The sequence below is a fragment of the Euphorbia lathyris genome, chromosome 2, assembly GCF_963576675.1.
Source record: "Euphorbia lathyris chromosome 2, ddEupLath1.1, whole genome shotgun sequence".
Classification (NCBI taxonomy): domain Eukaryota; kingdom Viridiplantae; phylum Streptophyta; class Magnoliopsida; order Malpighiales; family Euphorbiaceae; genus Euphorbia; species Euphorbia lathyris.
Genome location: NC_088911.1, coordinates 79,561,722 through 79,583,649, shown reverse-complemented (window position 1 = coordinate 79,583,649; position 21,928 = coordinate 79,561,722). Strand labels below are relative to the sequence as shown.

The following is a 21,928-nucleotide window of genomic DNA, read 5'->3' as shown; positions in this document are numbered from 1 at the left end:
TGGATACGATTGGCCACCTATCCACGAAGAAGAAAAAATCCCTAAAAGTGCATCATATCTATATATGATCCAATCTAGGGCGGGTCCACTTTCCTCAAAGATAGGACAAAGTGATCCCCCATCTAGAGCGGGTCCACTTTCCTCCAATATAGAAAAATAAAACACCATTTAGACAGCCCTAAAGAGCTTTTTATACCTTTAGGGGGGGGGCTTCTGATAACAACCCAAATTATTCTTGAATAAGGAATAAGGGAAAATTAATAGAAATAATGGCAAACCTCTTCTAAAAGAGATATTTATGCATGGTTAATATGGAATTAATGACAATCATTGCAGGATTAATGCAAAGGTGAATATGCAAATAATGGAGAAAAAGAAGGAGTTTCTAGCATTATGCCATACCACGTGGACCATGGCGAGATACGCCATAACGAGATACGCCTGATGAGAACGAGTAGTGGAGACCCGCAATAGCTCTCAAAGAGAGCGTACATACGCCTTGACGGATCTAAGAATGCCAAAAGGCGCCTTTATTACCATCCATGAATGGGAATAAATACAATTAAATGACAATTAATAGCCATTAAAGGGGAATAAAGGCTTGAATGTTCGAATACCTCAACTCTGAGGGTTTGAATGCTAAATGTTGGGATTAATGGAGAATTGATAGCAATCAAAGATGAGTAATGACACGACTCTTCACCTGCTTCCCTATTAATGCTGAAGGTTACAGAAACCTATATAAATACCCCAGCTTCCTAGGATCAAAGGTACACTTACTGATTCTCTACTTTTGTGCTTACAGTTTATTCTCAGAAATATTACTGACTTTGGCATCGGAGTGTCCCTGGCCGATCCCAACGGCGCCTCACAGGGAAGTGCTCCGATCAAGGATTTTTCCACAAGTTATCAGAGTTTATTTTGGCAATCTTGTTGTAAATTTTGATAATGTTGTGATTTTAATGTTGTTATTGTGGCAATCTTGTTGTAAATTTTGATAATGTTATGATTTTAATGTTAGAATCTCTTGTTGTTGTGCTTTTTTTGTTATATACTACTTCGCAGATTTTGCAATATGGCGAAGACTGCGAAGATAAAAATGCTTAAAAACACATCTTTTATCTTCGCAGACTTCGCATATTGCGAAATCTGTGAATTAAAATCATCTAATGAACCAAACATTATCTTTGCAGACTTCGCATATTGCGAAATCTACGAATTAAAACTGGAGGGAGACAGTCGGGAGGTAAAAATACAAATATGAAGGGTATTTTGGAAAAGTCACACAAACATAATCTAGATATGTAGTAGGTTGAGTAAATGAGTTAAATATGTAAATGAGTCTTCCATTTGACCCAATTTTGTAATTTTCCCTTATTATTATCAGATTCAGTCACCAAGAAAGGCATCAATTGACTAATTATGTTCTGGTGGACATCAGAAGTAGCATTTGCGCAAAATAAATGAGTACAAAAAAATAAACTACGTGATCCCCAATGATGTCCTACGAGAGATGACAAGTTCCCGCATTAATCTTAAGAGTGTTGAGACCCCCGCAGTCATTCAGTGGAAAAAATCAGTAATATGATCCCACACCTCCCTCCAGCCATTTAACTCTGTTTTTGTCCTTGAAAAACAACTTATTTGGCAATAATTACAAATCTAGAGAAGCGTGATGAGCCCCTTGGGTAAGCCCTTCCCTCGAGTTCAATCTCCACTTGAATGTTGTTATCTAAATGACCAAACTCCTCTCTACTCCAGTAAGGATCTCAGAAGCTGCATTAGAGGGAGAGATGGATGGGGACTATTCTAATGTTGAGAAATCATTTCCCTGAGATGAAACAGAATATCAAGGCTTGTGTAATCCCTCCCAGAATGGTGTCGGGAAGCACAATGCAAAAGATAGTCCCAAAATCTAAAAAGGCACCAGAAATCAAGGAACAACCTATCCTAGAAGTACTTTGATGATCATTACTCCAAGTAAAACGTGCTTTGGAAGTTTCAACACCAAATAACTCACAAGTATCAATGAAAACAGGATCGTGAGGACGGGACTCTTCCAGTTCCCCTAGAAGCGCATTAAAATCAAGGAGAGAAAGTCAAAAGGTACATGTTGCTTATGAGTCCCACCAATAGAAAGCATGCTGAGAGAGAGGCTTTACAGAAAATCTAAAGAGTTTTCAGCAAGAAAATGCAATCTAAAAGAGTGCCTAAAGGATTCAAAAATCCGCACTTAAGTTACCATTAGTTCAGTCAGGACGATATATGCTGAATGCAAAAATTAGCAAGGGCTCTATAGTTCCAATAAATCACCTTCATATCAATATCGATTAAGAATTATGCTCGCGCGATTAACTCGAGTATCTTTTTTCCCTGAAGAATTCTTTTTCTTTTGTTCAACTGTCCCCAAAGGTTCTTTAATTTCAGCCATGTTAGCCCAAGATTATGTAGCTGCATTTGCTAAACAAGTTTTAACTAGAGTGACTTCCAAAACAATCAATGTATGTAGCCTTGTCTGAATCTTCTTGGTCATCAGACGTTTCAACTGCATAAGTATCCGTATCTAGTGGATTCTCAAGTACCGAAGAATTATTGACTGGAGACAGCTTACTCATCTCTTCATCATGCTTTTAGTTTTGCTCTATAAGAATCCGTCGAAGCCCTCTTATGCTAGTTTCCACACATTTAAAACGTTTCTCTACCAATTCCATAGTTTTTTGAGCTAGTCGAGGTCCAACCATCGCCAAAAAGAAGTCCCCGGGAAGGAAAACGATTTGGCTCTGATACCAACTGATATGGATTACTCACAAATGTGTTAGTTTTAATCGTAAACTAACAAAGAAGTTTTTATCTAGTTTAACTAGAAGGAGTTAATCTCATTGATAGGCATAAACCTTGCTCTCAAAGGAGTTGTATTTGATTGATTGATAAAAAAAAAGATGAGTATCCTTACAAACAATGAGGTTTAAATACCTCCCTTAATTTAAAGATAAAAGACCTTAATACCCTAACCAGGATTATAAATCATAAAGTAAGTAATAGGGGTAAGGTGGGGGTGAAGTGGTTAAATGGTATAATGGTAAATAAGCCTAATTGGTAAAACATTGTTTCCCCTACAATTACGCGGGAACTAATTGAAAGGGATCAACATAGAAAAAGTGCCAAACAGAGAAAGAGTTGGAGAACACCGCTGAACCAGAACTATTTGCAATAAACAGAGCAGGCTGACCGAAACGACAGGGGAAGCAAAGGTTAAGAGAAAGCAGTAGCACGCCCCACGAACCAAGGCTAGAAGAGCTTGAAAATAGGAGAACGTGGGTAAGTGGGAACGTGGGTAGCGGGTGGTATTTTTCGCAACTATCGAGGTTTTTCGGGATCCAACTAAAACCAATTCTACAAAATTAAATCAAATCAAACCCAATCCTAATGGAATTCAAACAATTCTTACATTACAGACTCTATCTATTCTACAGCCTTAGTTTATTCATCTGGATTTAACTTTCAACTTGTAAGTGCTAGCTCTAGTCTCTCAGTTATGTCAACAAGTCCATTCAAATGCAATGCAAGCAACGTTTTTACCTTTGAATTCTCTCTTTTATGCAACATCTTTGTGTAGTCATAATCAGTCTTCTAGATTCCGCTACGAACTCTAAGCACTTTTATGTCCTTTAAGCTTTTTACACTCTCGTTTGATTAGAAGTTAGATCCAATTTATAGCTCTTTTTGTAGTTTTTTGACAAAGCTACTGGCACGCTCGCAATCCGATCCAATCCACACAAGAAAGGCACTAAACAAACAGTGTTAGTTGGGTGGAAAAATAGTAAATAAGAGAGAGCACAATTCTGGCTGCATTGGTCTCTGTGCAGGCTAAGTCTTCTCACATTCCGTGTGAGAGTAGTGACACTTTGTGTGGCTGATTCCTCCAGCCTCCGACGCTCCACGAACATCCCTCAAGGCTCTTCTTCCAACAAGTCACACAACGTGTGAGTAATAGCCACATGCCGTGTGAATTACCACTTCGAGTGCCAGGAGTTCATCAGCAGCCCACACGTCATGTGCCCCTAGTGACACACTGTGTCGTGTTGGTGTTTTCCTCCAAATTCTTCAATCAGCACTTGGCTCACACGCCGTACGAGACACTTCCCCCCACGCTTTGGGTTTCCATTAGATATGCTCACACCATTTAATAAACTTAACAAAACTCTATATTTTCTGTTTTTTAGTGAAAAAAACTAAATAGCATCTAATGGTATCTTTGGTTCAATTATTCATATATATTATTTATTGTTGATCTTAGTTGTTTGCTATTAATCATAATTGATAGAAAGTAGTTGTTTTTTCTTCCAAAATAATAATTGATAACCAAATATATATTCTATGATTTAGTTGTTATATAAATCTATAACAGCCAAGTTTATCTTGACTCAGTCTAGCCTAATATGTAGGTAATTTGTAATTCAAATATTATACTATAACTTCCTATCTTGTAAAGTCCTATTTAAGGATAGCAAAGCAAATACAAAAGACATAAGTGATTATGTTCTTTCATGGTATCAGAGCCTTAAGATTTCTAACCACCTAGAAACTCCTTTTCTTTCTCTTGTGTTTCTCGATCTTTTTTTCCAGAAATAATGGCTCTTAACGGCTCTTTGTTCCAACATCAAACATGTCTTCCTCTGCTGCCAAACCAGAACTCCCCACGCCCAATATTTCCACACACATGTCAATAAAATTAACCACAAACAACTATCTATTATGGAAGACACAACTTATGCTCGTTTTGAAGGGATGGAAAATCGCCCATCATGTTGATGGCACTGCCGCTCCTCCACGATCCTTGCGCACCGGCTGACAATCCAGAATTCGTTGATTGGGAACAATTTGACCAACAAGTGTTGAGTTGGATTGTGTCATCTTGTTTTGTTGAAGTCTTACCTCAAATCGTATGAGCTGAAACCACTAGAGCTGCCTTACACAAACTAGAGAAAGCCTATTCGGATGGTTCGAGGTCTCAAATCAGAGAGCTCAAATATCGTCTGCACCATCTGTGGAGAGAGAATGATAGTATCTTTTCCTATCTTCAAAACGCTAAATAAACTAGCAATCAACTAGTTGCTCTACAACATCCTGTCGATGATAAAGATCTTGTAGAAGCTATTCTTAATGGGCTAGGTATCGCCTACAGACCCTTTGTTCGTGCTTTGGAGGCAATTTTTGAAACTATTTTAATTTGATGATTTAATCGGTTTATTACATAGTGAAGAAAGGCAACTGTCTCATGAAAATGCTCCTTCCACCTCTCTCCCAGTTCATTATTCTACCTGTGGAAACTACAGAGGCCACATCTGTAGACGTAGTTATTATAATGGAGGCAGAAATCAATCTACTGTAGTTGTTCGTTTGGATTCTTCTACTTTAATCTGTCACAATTATAGAGGCAGTGATTATATCTCAAGACAATGCCTTTCCCCTAAACAACACCGAAACAACAAAGGTATTGTTCGACCTTCGTCCAACCTTGGCTTCACATCTCAGAATGTCTCCACTGACTGGTTAGTTGATTCCAGTGCAACCCACCAACTAACTGTTGGTCTCGGAAACGTACATGTTCATTCTGAATATGATGGCCCAGAGCAAGTTACTGTAGATAATGGCAAAACAATCCCCATATGTCATGTTGGTTCATCTCAATTTCAAGTATTTAATTCTGGCTTGAAATTTGGAAATATACTTCACGTTCCTCAAACTGTGAATAGTTTATTGTCTGTCTCTTCTTTAACTCGCTTTAATCCAGTTTCTATTGAATTTTTCACTGATCATTTTGTTTTGAAGGATTTAAAGAGCAAGAAGGTGATTCACCAGGGAAACAATGAAAATGGCCTTTATACCATGTCCCTTCCACCGTCTGCCCTACATCAAGTTCAAGTTTACCATATTTTCCTTCCATTATGGCATGCTGGTTTAGGACATGCTAATTTTCCAATTGTTAAACATACTCTTACAATGAATAACCTTTCCTTTGATAATGATAATAAAAGATCAAGTTTCTGTGATTCATATTGTGTTAATAAGGCACACCGCCTTCCTTTTCCAAAGTCAGATTTTGTAGCTTCTGGTCCATTAGACCTAATATGTTTTGATGTATAGGGTCCTACACCCATTGAATCACATGACAAATGCAGATATTATGTCTTATTCTATGATCATTCCAACAAATTTGCTTGGTTATACTTTGTGCAGTTTAAGCCTGAAGTGCTCAGTGTCTTTATTAAATTTCGGTCACTTATTGAAACATTTTTTGAAAGACCAACTAAAGCCTTTCATGCAGACTGGGGTGGAGAGTTCTAAGCTCTAACCGATTACTTATCCTCTAATGGCATAATCCAACGAACTTCTTGTCCCTACACACCCGAACAAAATGCGTGTGTAGAACGCAAACACCGACATGTAGTGGAAACTGGTTTATCTCTTCTTCATTATTCGTATTTACTGCACTCTGTATGAAAAATTGTTTGCATTAAGGCCTGATTATTCAATGCTTCGTGCCTTTGGTTGTCTTTTCTATCCGTGGCTTCGACCTTATAGTCCTCATAAATTACATTCTCGGTCTAGAAAATGTATATTTCTCGGCTATACTCTTGTTCACAAAGGTTACAAATGCTTTGATTTACTAAGTAACAAGCTCTTTTTCTCACGTCATGTTATTTTCAACGAACAAGTGTTTCCTTATCCAGACTTAGCTCGTGAGTTGCATTGTGAATCAACTGACAGTCAGTCCCATCCTTCAATTTTAGTACACTTTCCATCGGTCAAAGAGCCTTTTACCGCAATTCCAGCAGCTTTACAAACAACCCATGAACCACGACAGTCCTCTGTTAGACAAACAATTATGTCTGTCTTAAAAAAGTTAGATGTGATTAACCAAAAAACTAATCGAACGCAGAAAAATCATATGAATAATTAAATTATAAATTAAAAGGAAGGAGATAGACAAATCTGAGGCCTGTATTAGCAGTTTCGTTAAGACAGATGTCGTCGCTATTGACGATCGTCTCCCAGGATACAACAGATTACACAAGCGAACTCAAATAGTGTGTAGCCTAATTATCACCGGAGTAGGAAAACAAGAACAATGTGAACAGACAAATAGTGTTTCGAAAAACTTCAACAACCTTTTAGCAACTTGTGAATTTTGACAATCCATTCTATATAAATAAAACTCGAAAGGATATGTCATTTCACGAACAGACACGACTGTACACGGACAGACACGACTGTTTATGTACGAACACGACTGTTCACGAAGGACACGACTGTTCATGAAAGGAGGTGTTTGTTGGTATTAAAATTAACAAATAATTTTATTCAAAATTTTCCAACATCCTCTGCAACCACGGCTTCTACTGGGCAGCACGAATTATCTTGTAATATGTAGCATACTGCTGCCTCTGATTTCTAGCAACCAGTCATTACCGAATGTGCAGCGAATTCGGGTTCTGAATAGCACCCAGCTACAACGACACAGTCACTTCCTGCCACTGATTTGCAACTCATTGTTTGACATGAAACTTGTGGTGCTATTGCCACCTCTCCAACAACAGATCCTACTCAATGTGTTCCATCTCCTGATGCAACAAACACTCACCTTTCCCATTCCCTCACAAAATAGAACCAACTCTCAACCATTAACCTTCACACCAACACATGGCCTACGTATTACCAAAGGACGTTCCTTTTAAATCAATGGCTACGTGGACGTCGATTGGGGTGGAGATTTGGATGATCATAAATCTACTTCAGGCTATGCTATTTTTGTGGGTCGAATCTTATTTCACGGCATTATCGAAAACAATGAACTGTTTCTCCTTCCTCGACCGAGGCTGAATACCGGTCACTTGCTTCGCTTGTGTCGGAATTCACTTGGATACGTATGCTTATGGCTGAAATTGGTTACTCCTTACCTCACAGTCCTCTATTATGGTGTGACAATCTTGGGGCAACTTACTTGACAGGCAATCTGATCCTCCATGATAGATCCAAACATTTGGAGCTTGAGTTTCATTTCGTGAGAGACAAAATCGCTAAAAAGGACTTACGTGTCTGATCAAAAAGTCGACATCCTCACCAAGCCCCTTTCAAGGACTCAGTTTACTCTGAAAACATGAACAGTAAATAATAAATTAAAAGGAAAGAGTTTAGACAAATATGAGGCCTGTATTAACAATTTCCTTAAGACAGATGTCGTCGCTATTGACGATCGTCTCCCAAGATACAACAGATTACGCAAGCAAACTCAAACCGTGTGTAGCCTAGTTATCACCGGAGTATGAAAACAAGAACAATGTGAACAGACAGAGAGCATTTTGAAAAACTTCAACAATAGTTTTTAGCAACTTGTGAATTTTGACAATCCATTCTATATAAATAGAACTCGAAAGGATATGTCTTTTCACGAAAAACACGACTGTACATGGACAGACACGACTGTTTATGTAGGACACGACTATTCATGAAAGGAAGTGTTTGTTGGTATTAAAATTAAAATAATTTTATTCAAAATTTTCCAACAATCCCCCACATGAATAAAATTAGAAACGAGACGATTACGACGTGGTGATAACTTTCTATAGAAGATATCTGCATAGGATAGGTAGCTAATGTGCCTTGAACCTTCCCTTGTGAAAGTATATTTACTTTACTGGCTGACTAGTAGACGCGATGTCTTTGAACTATTCTGCCGTTTGTGTAAACGATGATATACCCCACACAGATACCAACATAACATGGTATGGTTCTCATGGTTATGTTCGTTATGGTCATGAACATCGCCTGGTTCTGTGAGAGTTTAAGATAACTAGGCCCCACACTAGTCTCCATCGAAGCGACCCTACTTCACTCTAACATAGGTGATTTATTTGCTCAGAATACTGACGCACAATGTATCATTAAAAGCATATAGCTTAACCTTTTCCCGTTGGTGTCACTGTTTACATCTAGGAATGGATGAGGGTTTAACCCCCACAGTGAACGCGCAAGGTTTATGCAATTAGGTTGTCCCTTTGAACCTAGATCTTGGGATCTCCAGTCAACTAGGTAGGGTTTTCCTTCACATAACGCCTCATCTCTATGGGCTTTATTCTAATTCCTTTCGATGATTTTTCAACTTGATCTCGGTTTAACCTCTAGGTTAGCGGATCCGCTGTGTTATCCTTTGATTCTACAAAATCAACAAGGATGACACTCGTTGAGATCAATTGACTAACGGTATTATCACACGGAAGCTTTTCTACCTGTAACTCATCATACAGAAGCTTTTTATACCGCATATTCACCGACTAATATGATATTTTTCGTTGATTCCATTAATGTGACGTACTTATTTTAAGGCGATTTGATTTTTACATTTTTAGTGACTTTCATAAATTAAATCTAGCCAACTAATGTTCATCTACCAGTCTAACTCGGCTAGATAACATCACTGCTCAGATTTTTCAATTTATGACATTTCACATTTCTAATGTAAATCCACCCTTACGCGCGAGAATATCAAATATGGAATTTTCGCATATCATTATCATTTCTAAAGGAAATATATTTTCTTTTATCACAAAGTCTTTAAAATTCACACTAATGAATTTTCTAGACTATCGTTGTGGCTTACACGTTGCCACTGGTATAAGTAAGCCTAAAGCCTCTGAAGTAACTATGTTCTTAAAACCGGATCCATCTTCAATTTACGTATATACCAACACATGTCAAAGACAATTTATCTATTTAAACAAATAGAAACAAACAAATAATTGACAAATTTTTCTTCTATATATATATATAAAGTTGTCATTCAATCTGTCCCAATATAATATTTCAATTATACTCTATGCGTCAAAGATAATTCATCATTGAAATATTCCTGTTTGTCAAAACAAGTACGAAAATTGCAAATATCTAATTGAAACAAGGTAAGATGAACAATACCAAACAAATGAAATATTTATGTAAAATTTAGAAACACTCTATCAACGGGCAGCCTTTATGGTTTTCATGGTTGAAAACTACACCTCATATTATAATAACATTTTATTATTAAATGGTTTCCAGACCATTATCAACCAAACGAAATGTACAACTAGTGTACTATTTATTATTATTTAAAGAAACCAGGAAACTAACCTTGAATGTTAGACTCCACTGAATAAACAAAAACTAATGATATTTCCAGCACTACTGCATAATATTCTATAAACTTCTTTCTCCGCACACAAAAAAAAATGATATAGAATTTCGGTTGAATTCATTGTTTGAATTGACATCAAAGAATTCTGCAAATCTGCCCAAACTATAAAAATGTCAATACTTGTGTAGAATTTAAATTAGTTCAGTTCCACGTAATATTTCCTGTAAATGTTTTTGAAAGAATTAAAATTCTTTCCGAACAATACTTGTATATTCTTTCTTCTGTATTATTTTTGAAAATCACACAACACAGTATCTGTCTTAAGAATGTTAGACAAACATTTACGTCTGTCATAAAAATGTTAGATGTGATTAACCCAAAACAAATAAACACAGAAAGAAAACATAAACAGTAAATAATAAATTAAAAGGAAAGAGTTTAGACAAATCTGAGGCCTGTATTAGCAGTTTCCTTAAGAAAGATATCGTCGCTATTGACGATCGTCTTCCAGGATACAACAGATTACGCAAGCGAACTCAAACCGTGTGTAGCCTAGTTATCACCAGAGTATGAAAACAAGAACAATGTAAACAGACAGAGAGGATATGTCTTTTCACGAACAAACACGACTGTACACAGACAGACACGACTGTTTATGTAGGACACGACTATTCAGGAGGTGTTTGTTGGTATTAAAATTAAAATAATTTTATTCAAAATTTTCCAACAAACAAATGCAAAAGACACAAGAGATTACATTCCTTCAATAATCACAGATGATTTTTCAATTCTAATAGAAACTTTTATTGTGTTTGATTTTTTTTTTTTTAAACTAAAAAAAACGTCCATAAGACACTGTTTGAAGAGGAAGGAAACATGGAGTTGAAAAAGATTGTAAATTGATAGTGAAAGAAAAATGTTTGGTAAAGAAGATGACCTCAAATTAGAGCATCTTAAAGGATAGCAAATTGAGGGGTTCCCTTATGGGTAGGGCAATATGGGGACCATCTTTAAGCATCCCATTTTGAGATAGATATCCATCAATTTCAATTTCAATTCAAAAATGTAAAAAATCTGTATAGATTCATAATTATTATAGTATATCCCACCACTTGTCTCTGTATAGTACAATACTTCATTCATGGACCATCAAATAAATGTCATTCTCGACTATTTATTTATTAATTAATTTCTTCTTCTTCTTTTTCTAACTGTAAACAAAACTCCTCATTCAACAACATATGAATATGTCTTGACTAGCATAGCATCTGCCGAATGTTGTCTTGCCGTCCAGCCAGCAACAGAGATTCATACCAATATGAAGTTGACTGTTTTTATATTATATTGGAAAAAATAACCATTGGGGGTTCTAATGTTTCCAATTTAACACATTAAACACTCATATTAATTATAATCATATATATTAACATCTTTATTAACAAATTAATTTTGACTTGTCATAACATTATATCTGAAACCCCCTTAATATCCTTTTCTGAACCTTCTGCAAGAAAGAACAAATAGTTAGAGAAGGATCTACGTCAAGCATTATTTATTGAAAGTTCAAACATTTAGTATAAATGTATTAAATAATTAATCAATTAATTAGCACAAAAATTAAAGAAAATAAGATTTTAATCAAAATTTGATTAACATAAATATATAGTTTACCATCTAAAAAGTCCTAAGCAATCATAGGAGTATACATTCCTGCATATGAATCACTGCCCACATAGATTGGATTCCTTTGGTATCCTGTGTGACTTGTCATCCACTGCACAATTCAAAAATGTCACAAAAAAAAATCATCTCTAATAATGATTTAATTAGTATTAACATTTAATTAATGATAATTTCTTACATTTCTTAAAAATTGAGCAACTTGTTCAGCTGTTTCAATATCAGTTGAGTTCCATGCTTCATTTGTTGTAGAATATGAGAAACCAGCTCCAACAGCTCCCTCTTCATCTGTTGTAAAAAATAATTTTGAACATGTTTCCATCTAAAACTCAAAAGGTGCAAAAGATAGAAGTTGAAGTTTTACGCCTTATGTTTTCATAACAACTTGAATCACATCAATCCAAGATTGTATGAAGAATTTATACCAGACACGTCAAATTTAGAAATTGGAAACATTATGATATGCTCCTTGTTAGGACTCGGTGAAGCATAACATATTTTGGTTCCTTCAACTTGTATTAAGCCTTTCTATGCTTTGATTCACACCCATCATGACTTAATAGCTCGTCATGCTCCGTTTTACTCTCCTTCCTTAACTTGATACCTTCATAACTCCACTTTTTAAAATTCTCAGTAGAACAATATAAAGGCTTACAAATTAATTTTTTTTGGTGGTTCAAATTTCATCATCATTTTGAAAATTATTTTTCAGTAATTTTTGTTTTCATTTGGTGGCATCACAAGTTTATGTTGTTCCATAATTTCAGCGTAGAGTGCATAAATTTAGAAAGTAACATTATAAATTTTAGGGGAGCGACCGAATTTTTGAAATGCACATGGATATACACATGAACACAATCTTTTAGCAAGAAATTGTTATTTACTCTATATGCATTGATTGTAACATATAATACATTTTGAGTTGAGTTTAAAGTTGGTCCATCAATCAAAACTTCAATGGGTGTGTTTATAATTAACTGGCAGTTCAGTGTGTGACATACATAGGAATAAAAGATGGTTTGAAGTTAAAGCCAATATTATTGGAGGCAAAAAGAAGAAGAAAGAAGGAACAAAGATTTTAGATTTGGCCCCCCAAAATGGGAAGGGGAACAGATAGATAGATGTCGGGTCAGCATATACTATTTCTATTTGGATGAAGGAACATTACATGTACTGTGTTTGGTATTCTAATGTAGTTTTGATGGTTTAGATAGCACTTTACACCAACTAAGGACCCCTTGGTGGGTTGGCTTTGTTGGATACATACATACATAATATAAACATTTTTAAATTGCTCACCCATAACTAGGTTTAATATATGTATTCCGATTATTCCATTTAACTCTTTGAATTTGAAAATATCTTATTAGTTTTGTAAACTCGTTTAAAATTGACTCATTTTTACGAATTAAAAACTTAGAGCATTTCCAAGAGATTCTTACTTTGGCTTTAAAATTAAAATTTAAGGAAAGAGAGTTAAAAATCAGCTCCAACAGGTTCTACTAGTGGCTTCATCATCATCTCTATTAATGGAGAGTCTCTCTCTACCTCTTAGAGCATCTCCAATAAAGGGTGCCTAAAAGAGTGTCAAAACTTAACCCATAATCCGAAAATATAATATTTTATTGATTCTCTCATCCACATCACTTTTGGCAACTTTTACTTAAAAAATGCTTCAATAGAGGTTACTTGAAAAGTTACCATTATAATCCTACAAATTATTATTTTATTATAAATATTAAAAATAAAAGGCTCCAGATTTTATTATTTCTAGGAGAGGGACCACATATTTTATATTAAAAAATAATAAACAAGGTTGTAAAAAAATTGACAGCTTTCCTTGGCACCCACAATCACTCAAATAGTGGGCACCCTTTAAAAGTTGTCAAACCTGATGTCACATCAGTTGGCACTCTTTTAGGCACCCTCTATTGGAAATGCTCTTAGTGCCTCCTAAATTCATTTTTATTAATAATTTATTATTAAGAGTCTCTCATTTCACTATTGGTAAATATAACAATCATTAATAATTGTAGTTATAAAATAATAAATAAGGAGTGAATATAAAGAGTATTGTTGGAGATCATATATCTTAGTCACTCTTAAATCGCTAAACATCAATTACAGTAAAACCTCGATAAATTAATAATGTTGGGACCATGAAATATTATTAATTTATCGAGTATTAATTTACTGAACTGGTCTAAGTCGGGACCAGAAGAAATTATTATTTTAAAAGATTATTAATTTATTGAATATTAATTTATGAAGGTTTTACTGTATTTATATTATTTTTAGATAGTGAATTAAGAATCTCTTGAAAATGCTCGTAATTACTTTAAACAAATTCAAAGATAGTGTATCATTATAACCAAAATTAGGGGGGTCATAAAGGACCAATTAAAAATATTAACAGGTATTAAGCCCAACAACTAGTATTGATCTAATTAGGCATGGCATTGTTCACAATCAACATATGAAGCTGGTACAAGTTTAAAATATGTTTTTTTCCCCTCAAATTTGGATAAGTCTATCTAAATCCATCCAACTTGATTCTCCTCTCATAGATCCTCCAAACCCTAATATAGGCAAAGTAAAAAAAAAAAAAAGTTTATAATTTACTATTGGTCTATCGTTTAAAAGTTTAAAAATTGAGATATATGATATGTATTTTTTTTTCAAAACAAAATATTTGACATTATCTTGCTAAATTCTGATTGCAATCAAGATCATTTTTAAAAGAAATTATATTTACATACTGACATAACACATATACAAAATCAAATTAAAGTTGTGTAAAATAAATTTAAATATTGATTTAGTTCATAAAACTATCAAATTACTTCCGTTTAGAGAGTTGTGATTTGAAAAGGCTGTATTTTGTCAATGTATAAATAATTTTTTTGTAATATAAAAATGTTTTAGTTTTAATCAGAAATTCACTATATAATTTGTAGGGTAAATAATTATAAAGTCCCTGTGTTTTTACCTAATACACTACTTAGTCCCTGTGTTTTTGGAAATAATTATATAGTCCCTCAGTTTTTGTTTTTGTTAACTCCTTAGTCCTTGTGCTTGGGTCAATGGTCAAATTATACTAAATAAATTTTAAAATACCAAAATTACCCTTTACTTTATGTTGTAATAATAAAACATCTATTTTTCGTATTTTATATTTTTTCTCTTTTTTCCTACATAATCACAATATCTCCAATATAAAGTAATTGATTTATTAATTTTTTTATACAATTATAGAACTTTAATTTAATAACGTAAAATTGTTTGACTAAAAAAATGAATAAAAAATATTTCAAAAATTATTAAAATAGGAGTAAGACTATTATTATAAAAAATTTGGATAGATAATTATAAGGTCTTATGTTTTTACAATTCTAATAAATTTTACGAATGAAGAAAAAAATATATGATTTTTAAAAAAGTATAAAAAATTTATAATAATATTTAATGTTAGCTTAAAGATACTATATTAAAAAAATAAAGAAAAAATAATTATAATTTAAGAAAATTAATAATACATTTTTTCAAATATATTAATTTCGGTGTATATGTAGTTCAAAAACTTCATTAAAACTAATTAGATTAAATTTGAACTAAAAGATAATTTTTTTTATATATATATATAACTAGGGGCAATTTTGGACTTTCATTTACAAAAACAAAAGGAAGGACTAAAGAATTGATTAAGATAAAACTTAAGGACCTTATAATAATATGATGGACTTACTAGCGTGTTAAGTAAAAACATAAGGACCTTATAATTATTTACCCTAATTTGTAATATTTTTTTCCATTATATACATTATACTTTGTTTTATAAATAAAATATACCATAAGCTTTTCCTTGCAAGCTTTTAACCACGTTGTAAATATGAACTTCAAAAAGTTACAAGTAACCTCTCAACTTGTGACAGCACGTGATTGAAACTTTAAAACATTACAACTAACTCCCTAGTATTATGCCTGTCAGATGACATTTAAGAAATTATTTGTTCGAAATAAGCAAAATTGAAAGAGTTAGTTGTAACTTTTTAAAGTTGAAAGGGTCGGTTGCAATTTTTAGACTATGGAGGATGTGAATGCATTAAGCCAAACTAAGACCTTATTCTTTTTCACTTAATTTCGGTTTAGTTTCGGTTTAGTTGAGTAAAAAACCATAGCCTAACTTCTACTTCTACTATCTATAAACAACAATAATACAAACATATATATGCACGTGGTCAACGAAACACTAGCTACACTCTTCTACTGCAAAATACTACCATATAATGAGTCTTCCATTTTCATTTATTAGACCCAACTCAATTTGATCAATCACTGACAATGAACAATATAGTAGCAAACGAAACTTAAACACTGTAAGTAAATTAATTTATAAAAATAATTAGACTATTACAAGCACAGTTCTTATCTGCTTCAGCTGGCACATATTGCGTGTGATTATTTCATCAATACCATCCAAAATACTTCCCATTGCACTCGCAAAATTTTAAAAAGAAAAAAAGAAAAAAGAAAAAAGAAAAAAGAAGAATAGCCTATAGATGCTGAATCTGTTGATAGTTTATAGCTATCGAATTAAATCATTATATGAAATAAAAAAAAATGTGAATATTACTTAATGCTACAAAATGAAATTGTTTACTGCATCATTGCCTGAAAGAACCTTCTTAATTTGTTGAAGGACTAACATACCATACAGAGTTGTGTTGTTCTATTCTGCTTCTCTGATGCTTTCACTTGTTAGCCATAACTTCTTCTGGACAATGAACACTATTTCGTCTCCATCTTGTTCTGATTCACCACTAGAATCAGATGTTGCCACCGTTTCCCAATGCAGGGCCACTAAATATTTCTTTACATAATCTACCACTGATTGCTTGTCCCGAATTATTATGAAACCGCTAGGTCTAAGAATCCGATCCATCTCTAAAAGCAAATCTTCAGCACTACACCCTTTCTTCTCAATCTCAGAAAACACCGTCCAAGCATGGAGCAAATCATACGTCCGAGGATATTGTGAAAAGGCTTCACACCTGTCAACAAAAATATACATGTATGTCATTACAATTTCAATTTCAAATAAAAACTTGTGGAAATATAAATTCAGAAAACGCTAAAACTCCGCAGGCTTTCTAGTCATTAGTTGAACTCATCTAACACATAAAATCCTTTGGCATGGAATGAATATTTACTCTCCATCTTCTCTTTCTCTATATCAAAATGTTGAAGTTTGAAATAAACCAAACTGGAATCCTAGAACACATTTGTTGGACTATATCTAGAGAAAAAAGAAAAGATCACAGATGATCCAGTCTTTTAACCTACAAGGTCCACCAATGCAAATTCCCAGGAACAAAGAAGCATGCATAAGGAGTGGGGGACATTCGGGAGAAGCAGAATACAAGAGATCTTCAGGAGAATTAAACAGTCTCAACATGACATGAGTCGGGAAAAATATACGCTATATCTCATTCCCTCCTCTTGGTATAAGGTCAGTGAACCTCCCTCAATCCTAAATTTATGTTTGCACAATGAACAGCCATGAGACTCCAGAGAATTACATTATGTAAGCTTATCAACTACCAAAAAAAAAAATATAGCAGAACAAGTTAACACGACCAAAGGGGGAGTCAATCGTGATTTTGAGAGAACAAAAAATAAATGAAATTTGTGTAATTTCAGTTCCATACCAGTTATGAACAGAGCCAATCAACCCTCTGTCATATATCACCTTCAATGTGTTTGGTCCATCTTCAGGGACAACATTCATCACCCACACATCCTTGCTTTTAAGAGCAGCAGCAAATGATCCCAAGTTCGCTTTCATGTCCATCAAGTTCCTCAAGGTGTCTGGTTGAATCTTTGGACTCAAGAGATTCCAATAACTCTCCACTCTATGCTTCCACAATTCCTGCAACAAACAAGTAATACCCAAGCCTTAGTTCTCGCTGTTTAAAAGTGTATCCTTACGACCATGGCAAAAGCAAGCAAGTTAGATATTTTTCTTTAAGATTAGTGTAGCATGCATCCATTATTACCGTGTCCTTCTCAAACATTTCATTTGAATAGCCAAAATCAGCAAGTCGGGAAGGAGCAGTAGTCAATCTAGCTGGCCATGGAGCCAACCCACTACCCTTGACTCTCTGGTTATCTGATATAACAAAGAAAGGCTTCAAGATTAGATAATATTGGCTTCAAGACGAAGGATGTTGATGTATATCAAAACATAAAAACAACGCTAACACTCTCTCACACACAGACTGTAGCAAACAACTTGCTTACTGGCTATTGGTAGAAACTTCATTCAGTATGATAAGTTTGCCTCTATTACTTAACATTTGCTCAAATCACACCTTATCTATAAATTTGCAAGATTAACGAATCTATAAAGACAAATGGTGATTACAATAATGTCAAAACATCATAGAAACCTACACTCTTAAACATCTCAATGCATCAAATTTGCATAGAGGCCTAAAGCAGTCCTGTTTATGACATAAAAAGATGTATTTAAGGCTATAGGAACATACGCACAGCTTCATTTCCAGAAAGATTCATAACTTTTAACCTTGATCCGCAGACAGAATGCTTTACAAAAGAGAAATTGAGAAAAAAAAAAGATTTATAACATGAAACTAGACGTTTTAGTCACCATCAAAAAACCATGAGGCTAGCTAACAATAACAGGGATATTCAGTGAAGAACATAAGCAGAAGCAGAAAAAGAAAACTCACGTTCAGAATATGGGCTAATGCAAGCTTCCATTGGTACACCCCACGCTGCATCTGGATCATCATCAGATCTGCAGAGAGGAGGCTGTGTACCTGGTTGTCTTTCCATGTAACAATCATTTGTTAAAGGTTTTTGCCAAATAACAGTTTGATTCCTCTTTGCAGCTATTCTCCAACACATACGTCCGACAAGGTCACTCATCTCTTTCCAAATTCTGCGATCTTCTTCATCCTGAGCATAAGCTTCAGGAGAAGAGTAGGCAAAATAGCCTCCTGGTCTGAGTAAACGATCAAGTTCAAGAAGAAGAATACCATCTCTTTGAAGCCAATCAATCCTACAACGTGAACAGTGAGCAAGCTCAAAAGATCTGCTTGGGTAAGGGAGTCTCTTGGTTCCTAGAACACCAAGGTATGCAGGAATTCCTCTTTCTAGAGCAAATTGAATTTGGTTCTGATGCACATCATTAGGTGCCACAGACATTGCAATTATACCGGATGACAGAAGATAAGCACCAAAGCTAGCAACACCACAACCAACATCCAGAACTGTTCTTATCCTTCCTCCATTGTTTAAATTATTATGCGAAAAGTTTAACATCTGCCCATCAAACAAAAGACAATATTAATGCTCTATTCATGCAGTACAAGCATTGAATCCAACAAGTAGCAATCCTTTAGCAAAACAAGCAACTATTCTTACATGGTGTAAGAATAAAGAATGTGGATTGAGAATTATCTAGGATATGAATCATAAATCAAGAAGTCATGATCAATTCTCCTTATAGCATAAGTTAGCAAGTACAGACATCTTACATTTGCAATTGAAGCAATATACTTATCAGCTCCATAGTGAAAATGTGTGCCTCCCCCAGGAAAGATAATCTTTTCCCCTTTTACCACCATCCAGTTCTGATCAGATTTCTCATGTGCAAGGTGAGTGTGGGGAATGTTTGCCTTCCAAACTTCATCCCTACTTTTTGGCCACTTAATTGGGATCTGAATTATCATTGAGATGAGAACAAAATTAAACAATCACTAAATACCAACTCTGAAACGGCTTAACTACAAAAAAGAAAAGGATTGCAACACAATTCAGATATATGCACCTTGTACCCTGGAGGAGGAGGAATCAAACAATTGTACCGCCTTTCTGGAGGAGGGCAATGACGTTCGTAGTGCTCCATCAAAGACAGATCCAACTTAAGTCTCATTTGATATATTAGATGCCTGTCTAAGCAGGGGATGAGTTCAGAATGCCGATCATCACAAACCTTCAAAATCAGGTTTAGACAAATTAATTACTGGAGAAACAGCAGTTAAAGGAACAAAATAGCATGAAGAGAATCAGGAAGGGAGATGCTGAAGACCAATTGAGAGTTGAAAGCCTTACAGGGAAGCTCTTCGGTACAGTATCATCTCCATCTTCCAGCCCAAATTTGGCTGAATCGTCCTGTTTTCCATCAGTATCATCATCACCCCCTAAATAACCAAGTTTTCTCAAGGACTTGCTCCCATATTCTAGAGCGGATCCACCTTGGCCTTGGGAGCCGAAAATGGATCCGTAGTAAAAGTATATAAATCCAAGAAAGACTGTCACTACACACACAGAAGTTATCAATCGCTTCTTTTGGCTACCATCAGATCTTCCCCTCATTGTTAAAGATATTCAAATAGATCTCTCCAATCTAATTAAGCACTACAATTTCATGCTGCTGCGGATCTATTCCCCCTTTGCCAATCTCACTGTCCAAAACAATTCGTAAATGTAATAGGTCAAGCTCCCATATCAAAGAAAAAAGAGGCAATACAGATTTGCTTGGGATTTCTATAAAAAATGAACAAGGAAGACTGATCAATCTGTTAAAAGGGGGAAAACAAGTAACTATCAGTTTAAACAAGTACAATGAAATCAATTAAGCTTCCAGGCATAAGAACAGATCAGATACTTGAAGTTTCTGCATCAAAATCTTTGGAAAAAGACATGGCATAAGTCTCAATCCAAAGATGAGATATTAAGTGTTTACTAGTGCATAGAGATCAATGAACTACATGAAGATAATCATTAAGTCAAATAAACAATAAACTTATCCTACAAACAAAACCACTTGCACATTTGAGAAATCTGACCCCTACCCATTTCAGGTCTGACCAGTTCAGCAAGTATAAAATTAAAAAATGAAAACCAAAATCATCTATCATGAAAGCAGTAGTTTGTTTAATAATAAGTAATTTGAATATTCCCATTCATTGACAATGGAAAAGAAAACCAAACAAAAGTTTTATAACTTAACAGCTAGTTGCAATCTGGTCCTCTAAATTTAGATCGGGGCCTAGAAGTTCACAACATAACAGTAATGGCAATTACCAAAGGAACTATAACTATAAACATTGGAAACTACTAATCATTGGTATTTACTAAATGAAAGCCAAACAAAAAGAGAAGAACGGGTCAAAAAGCAACTAGAATTGGTAGGGTACTTCAAGTAGTAAGCTAAATCCATCAAAGCACAAGCTAACAAACAAATTGGCAGCCACCTAAGCAACTTAGATAAACAAAAACTAATAGATCTGAAAGAAAACTACTTGTTAGCATTGAAATCCTATCAGGAAGCAATAAAACCCACATCGAGATTGTAATCTGACAATTGGCAATTGAAATTTGAGTAAAGATCACATCGAGATTAACACATTCATCAAAAGCCAAATGGGATTCCAATCAGATCGAGCAAATAACATAAATTGAATCAAAACCCATAAATACAAACCCACGAAACAAGCAAGGGAAGGAAAAGAAGAGAAGAGAAGAGAGCTTACTGGATTTGATAGAATAAGGAAATGAGAAGAACCCTAGAATTGCAGAGAATGGTATGGAGATGGATGGTAAGTTCTATTAAAAGAAGAAAAAACGCGCAAAAGACAGAGGGAGAAGAGAGTGGAAAGAGAGAGAGGAAAATAGATCTCAAAAGACTTGGATGGATGGATGTCGTTTTTCTATTTTTAGAGAGACGGGCCTTACTGGTTCCTATGCTTCACTCACTGGAATGGAAGTGGGAAAATTGTATGCTGTTAACAGTGTAACGGAACTTAAAAGCCGTTGAGTTTTTCACATATAAAAATTAGGGTGAGAAATAGAAATAGAAATAGAATAGAATAGGGATGCAGATTGCAATTGCCCATCCATCATCCATCATTGTCATCTTTATTTTTTTTAATTTAAATTTAAAACCCGTTTACAGTGCTAAAGTGTCGGTGATAAAGTTTATCTTTCATTTTCTCTTGATTCAATGAAAGAAACTTCAGTTTTATTAATATGGTCCTATAAATA

General features: G+C 34.6%; 1 protein-coding gene across 2 annotated transcripts; it reads right to left on the bottom strand.

The window, feature by feature from the left end:
• Positions 1-16,221: 16,221 nt before the first annotated feature.
• Positions 16,222-21,677, bottom strand: LOC136218699 (probable methyltransferase PMT3). Of its 2 annotated transcripts, XM_066005757.1 has the most exons (8): positions 21,418-21,677; positions 19,994-20,346; positions 19,710-19,874; positions 19,417-19,599; positions 18,607-19,201; positions 17,911-18,023; positions 17,563-17,783; positions 16,222-16,905 (listed from the first exon to the last, which is right to left on the bottom strand). In XM_066005757.1, exons 2-8 carry the CDS (start codon positions 20,255-20,257, stop codon positions 16,584-16,586), a joined length of 1,863 nt encoding a protein of 620 aa, XP_065861829.1. In that variant the 5' UTR covers positions 20,258-20,346; positions 21,418-21,677; the 3' UTR covers positions 16,222-16,583. The 2 variants fall into 2 exon arrangements, with proteins under 2 accessions (XP_065861829.1, XP_065861830.1); XM_066005758.1 differs by lacking the exon at positions 21,418-21,677 and having other exon boundaries at positions 19,994-20,363.
• Between the last annotated feature and the right edge of the window lie 251 nt (positions 21,678-21,928).

Bases quoted from the DNA above. Each gene is read 5' to 3' on its own strand.
- LOC136218699 (XM_066005757.1), bottom strand. From the start codon at position 20,257: ATGAGGGGAAGATCTGATGGTAGCCAAAAGAAGCGATTGATAACTTCT. The intron at 18,024-18,606 runs GTGAGTTTTCTT...TTGTTATATCAG, and splicing joins CATTAGCCCATATTCTGAAC to ATAACCAGAGAGTCAAGGGT. The intron at 17,784-17,910 runs GTAATAATGGAT...TGTTTGTTGCAG, and splicing joins AAATGTTTGAGAAGGACACG to GAATTGTGGAAGCATAGAGT.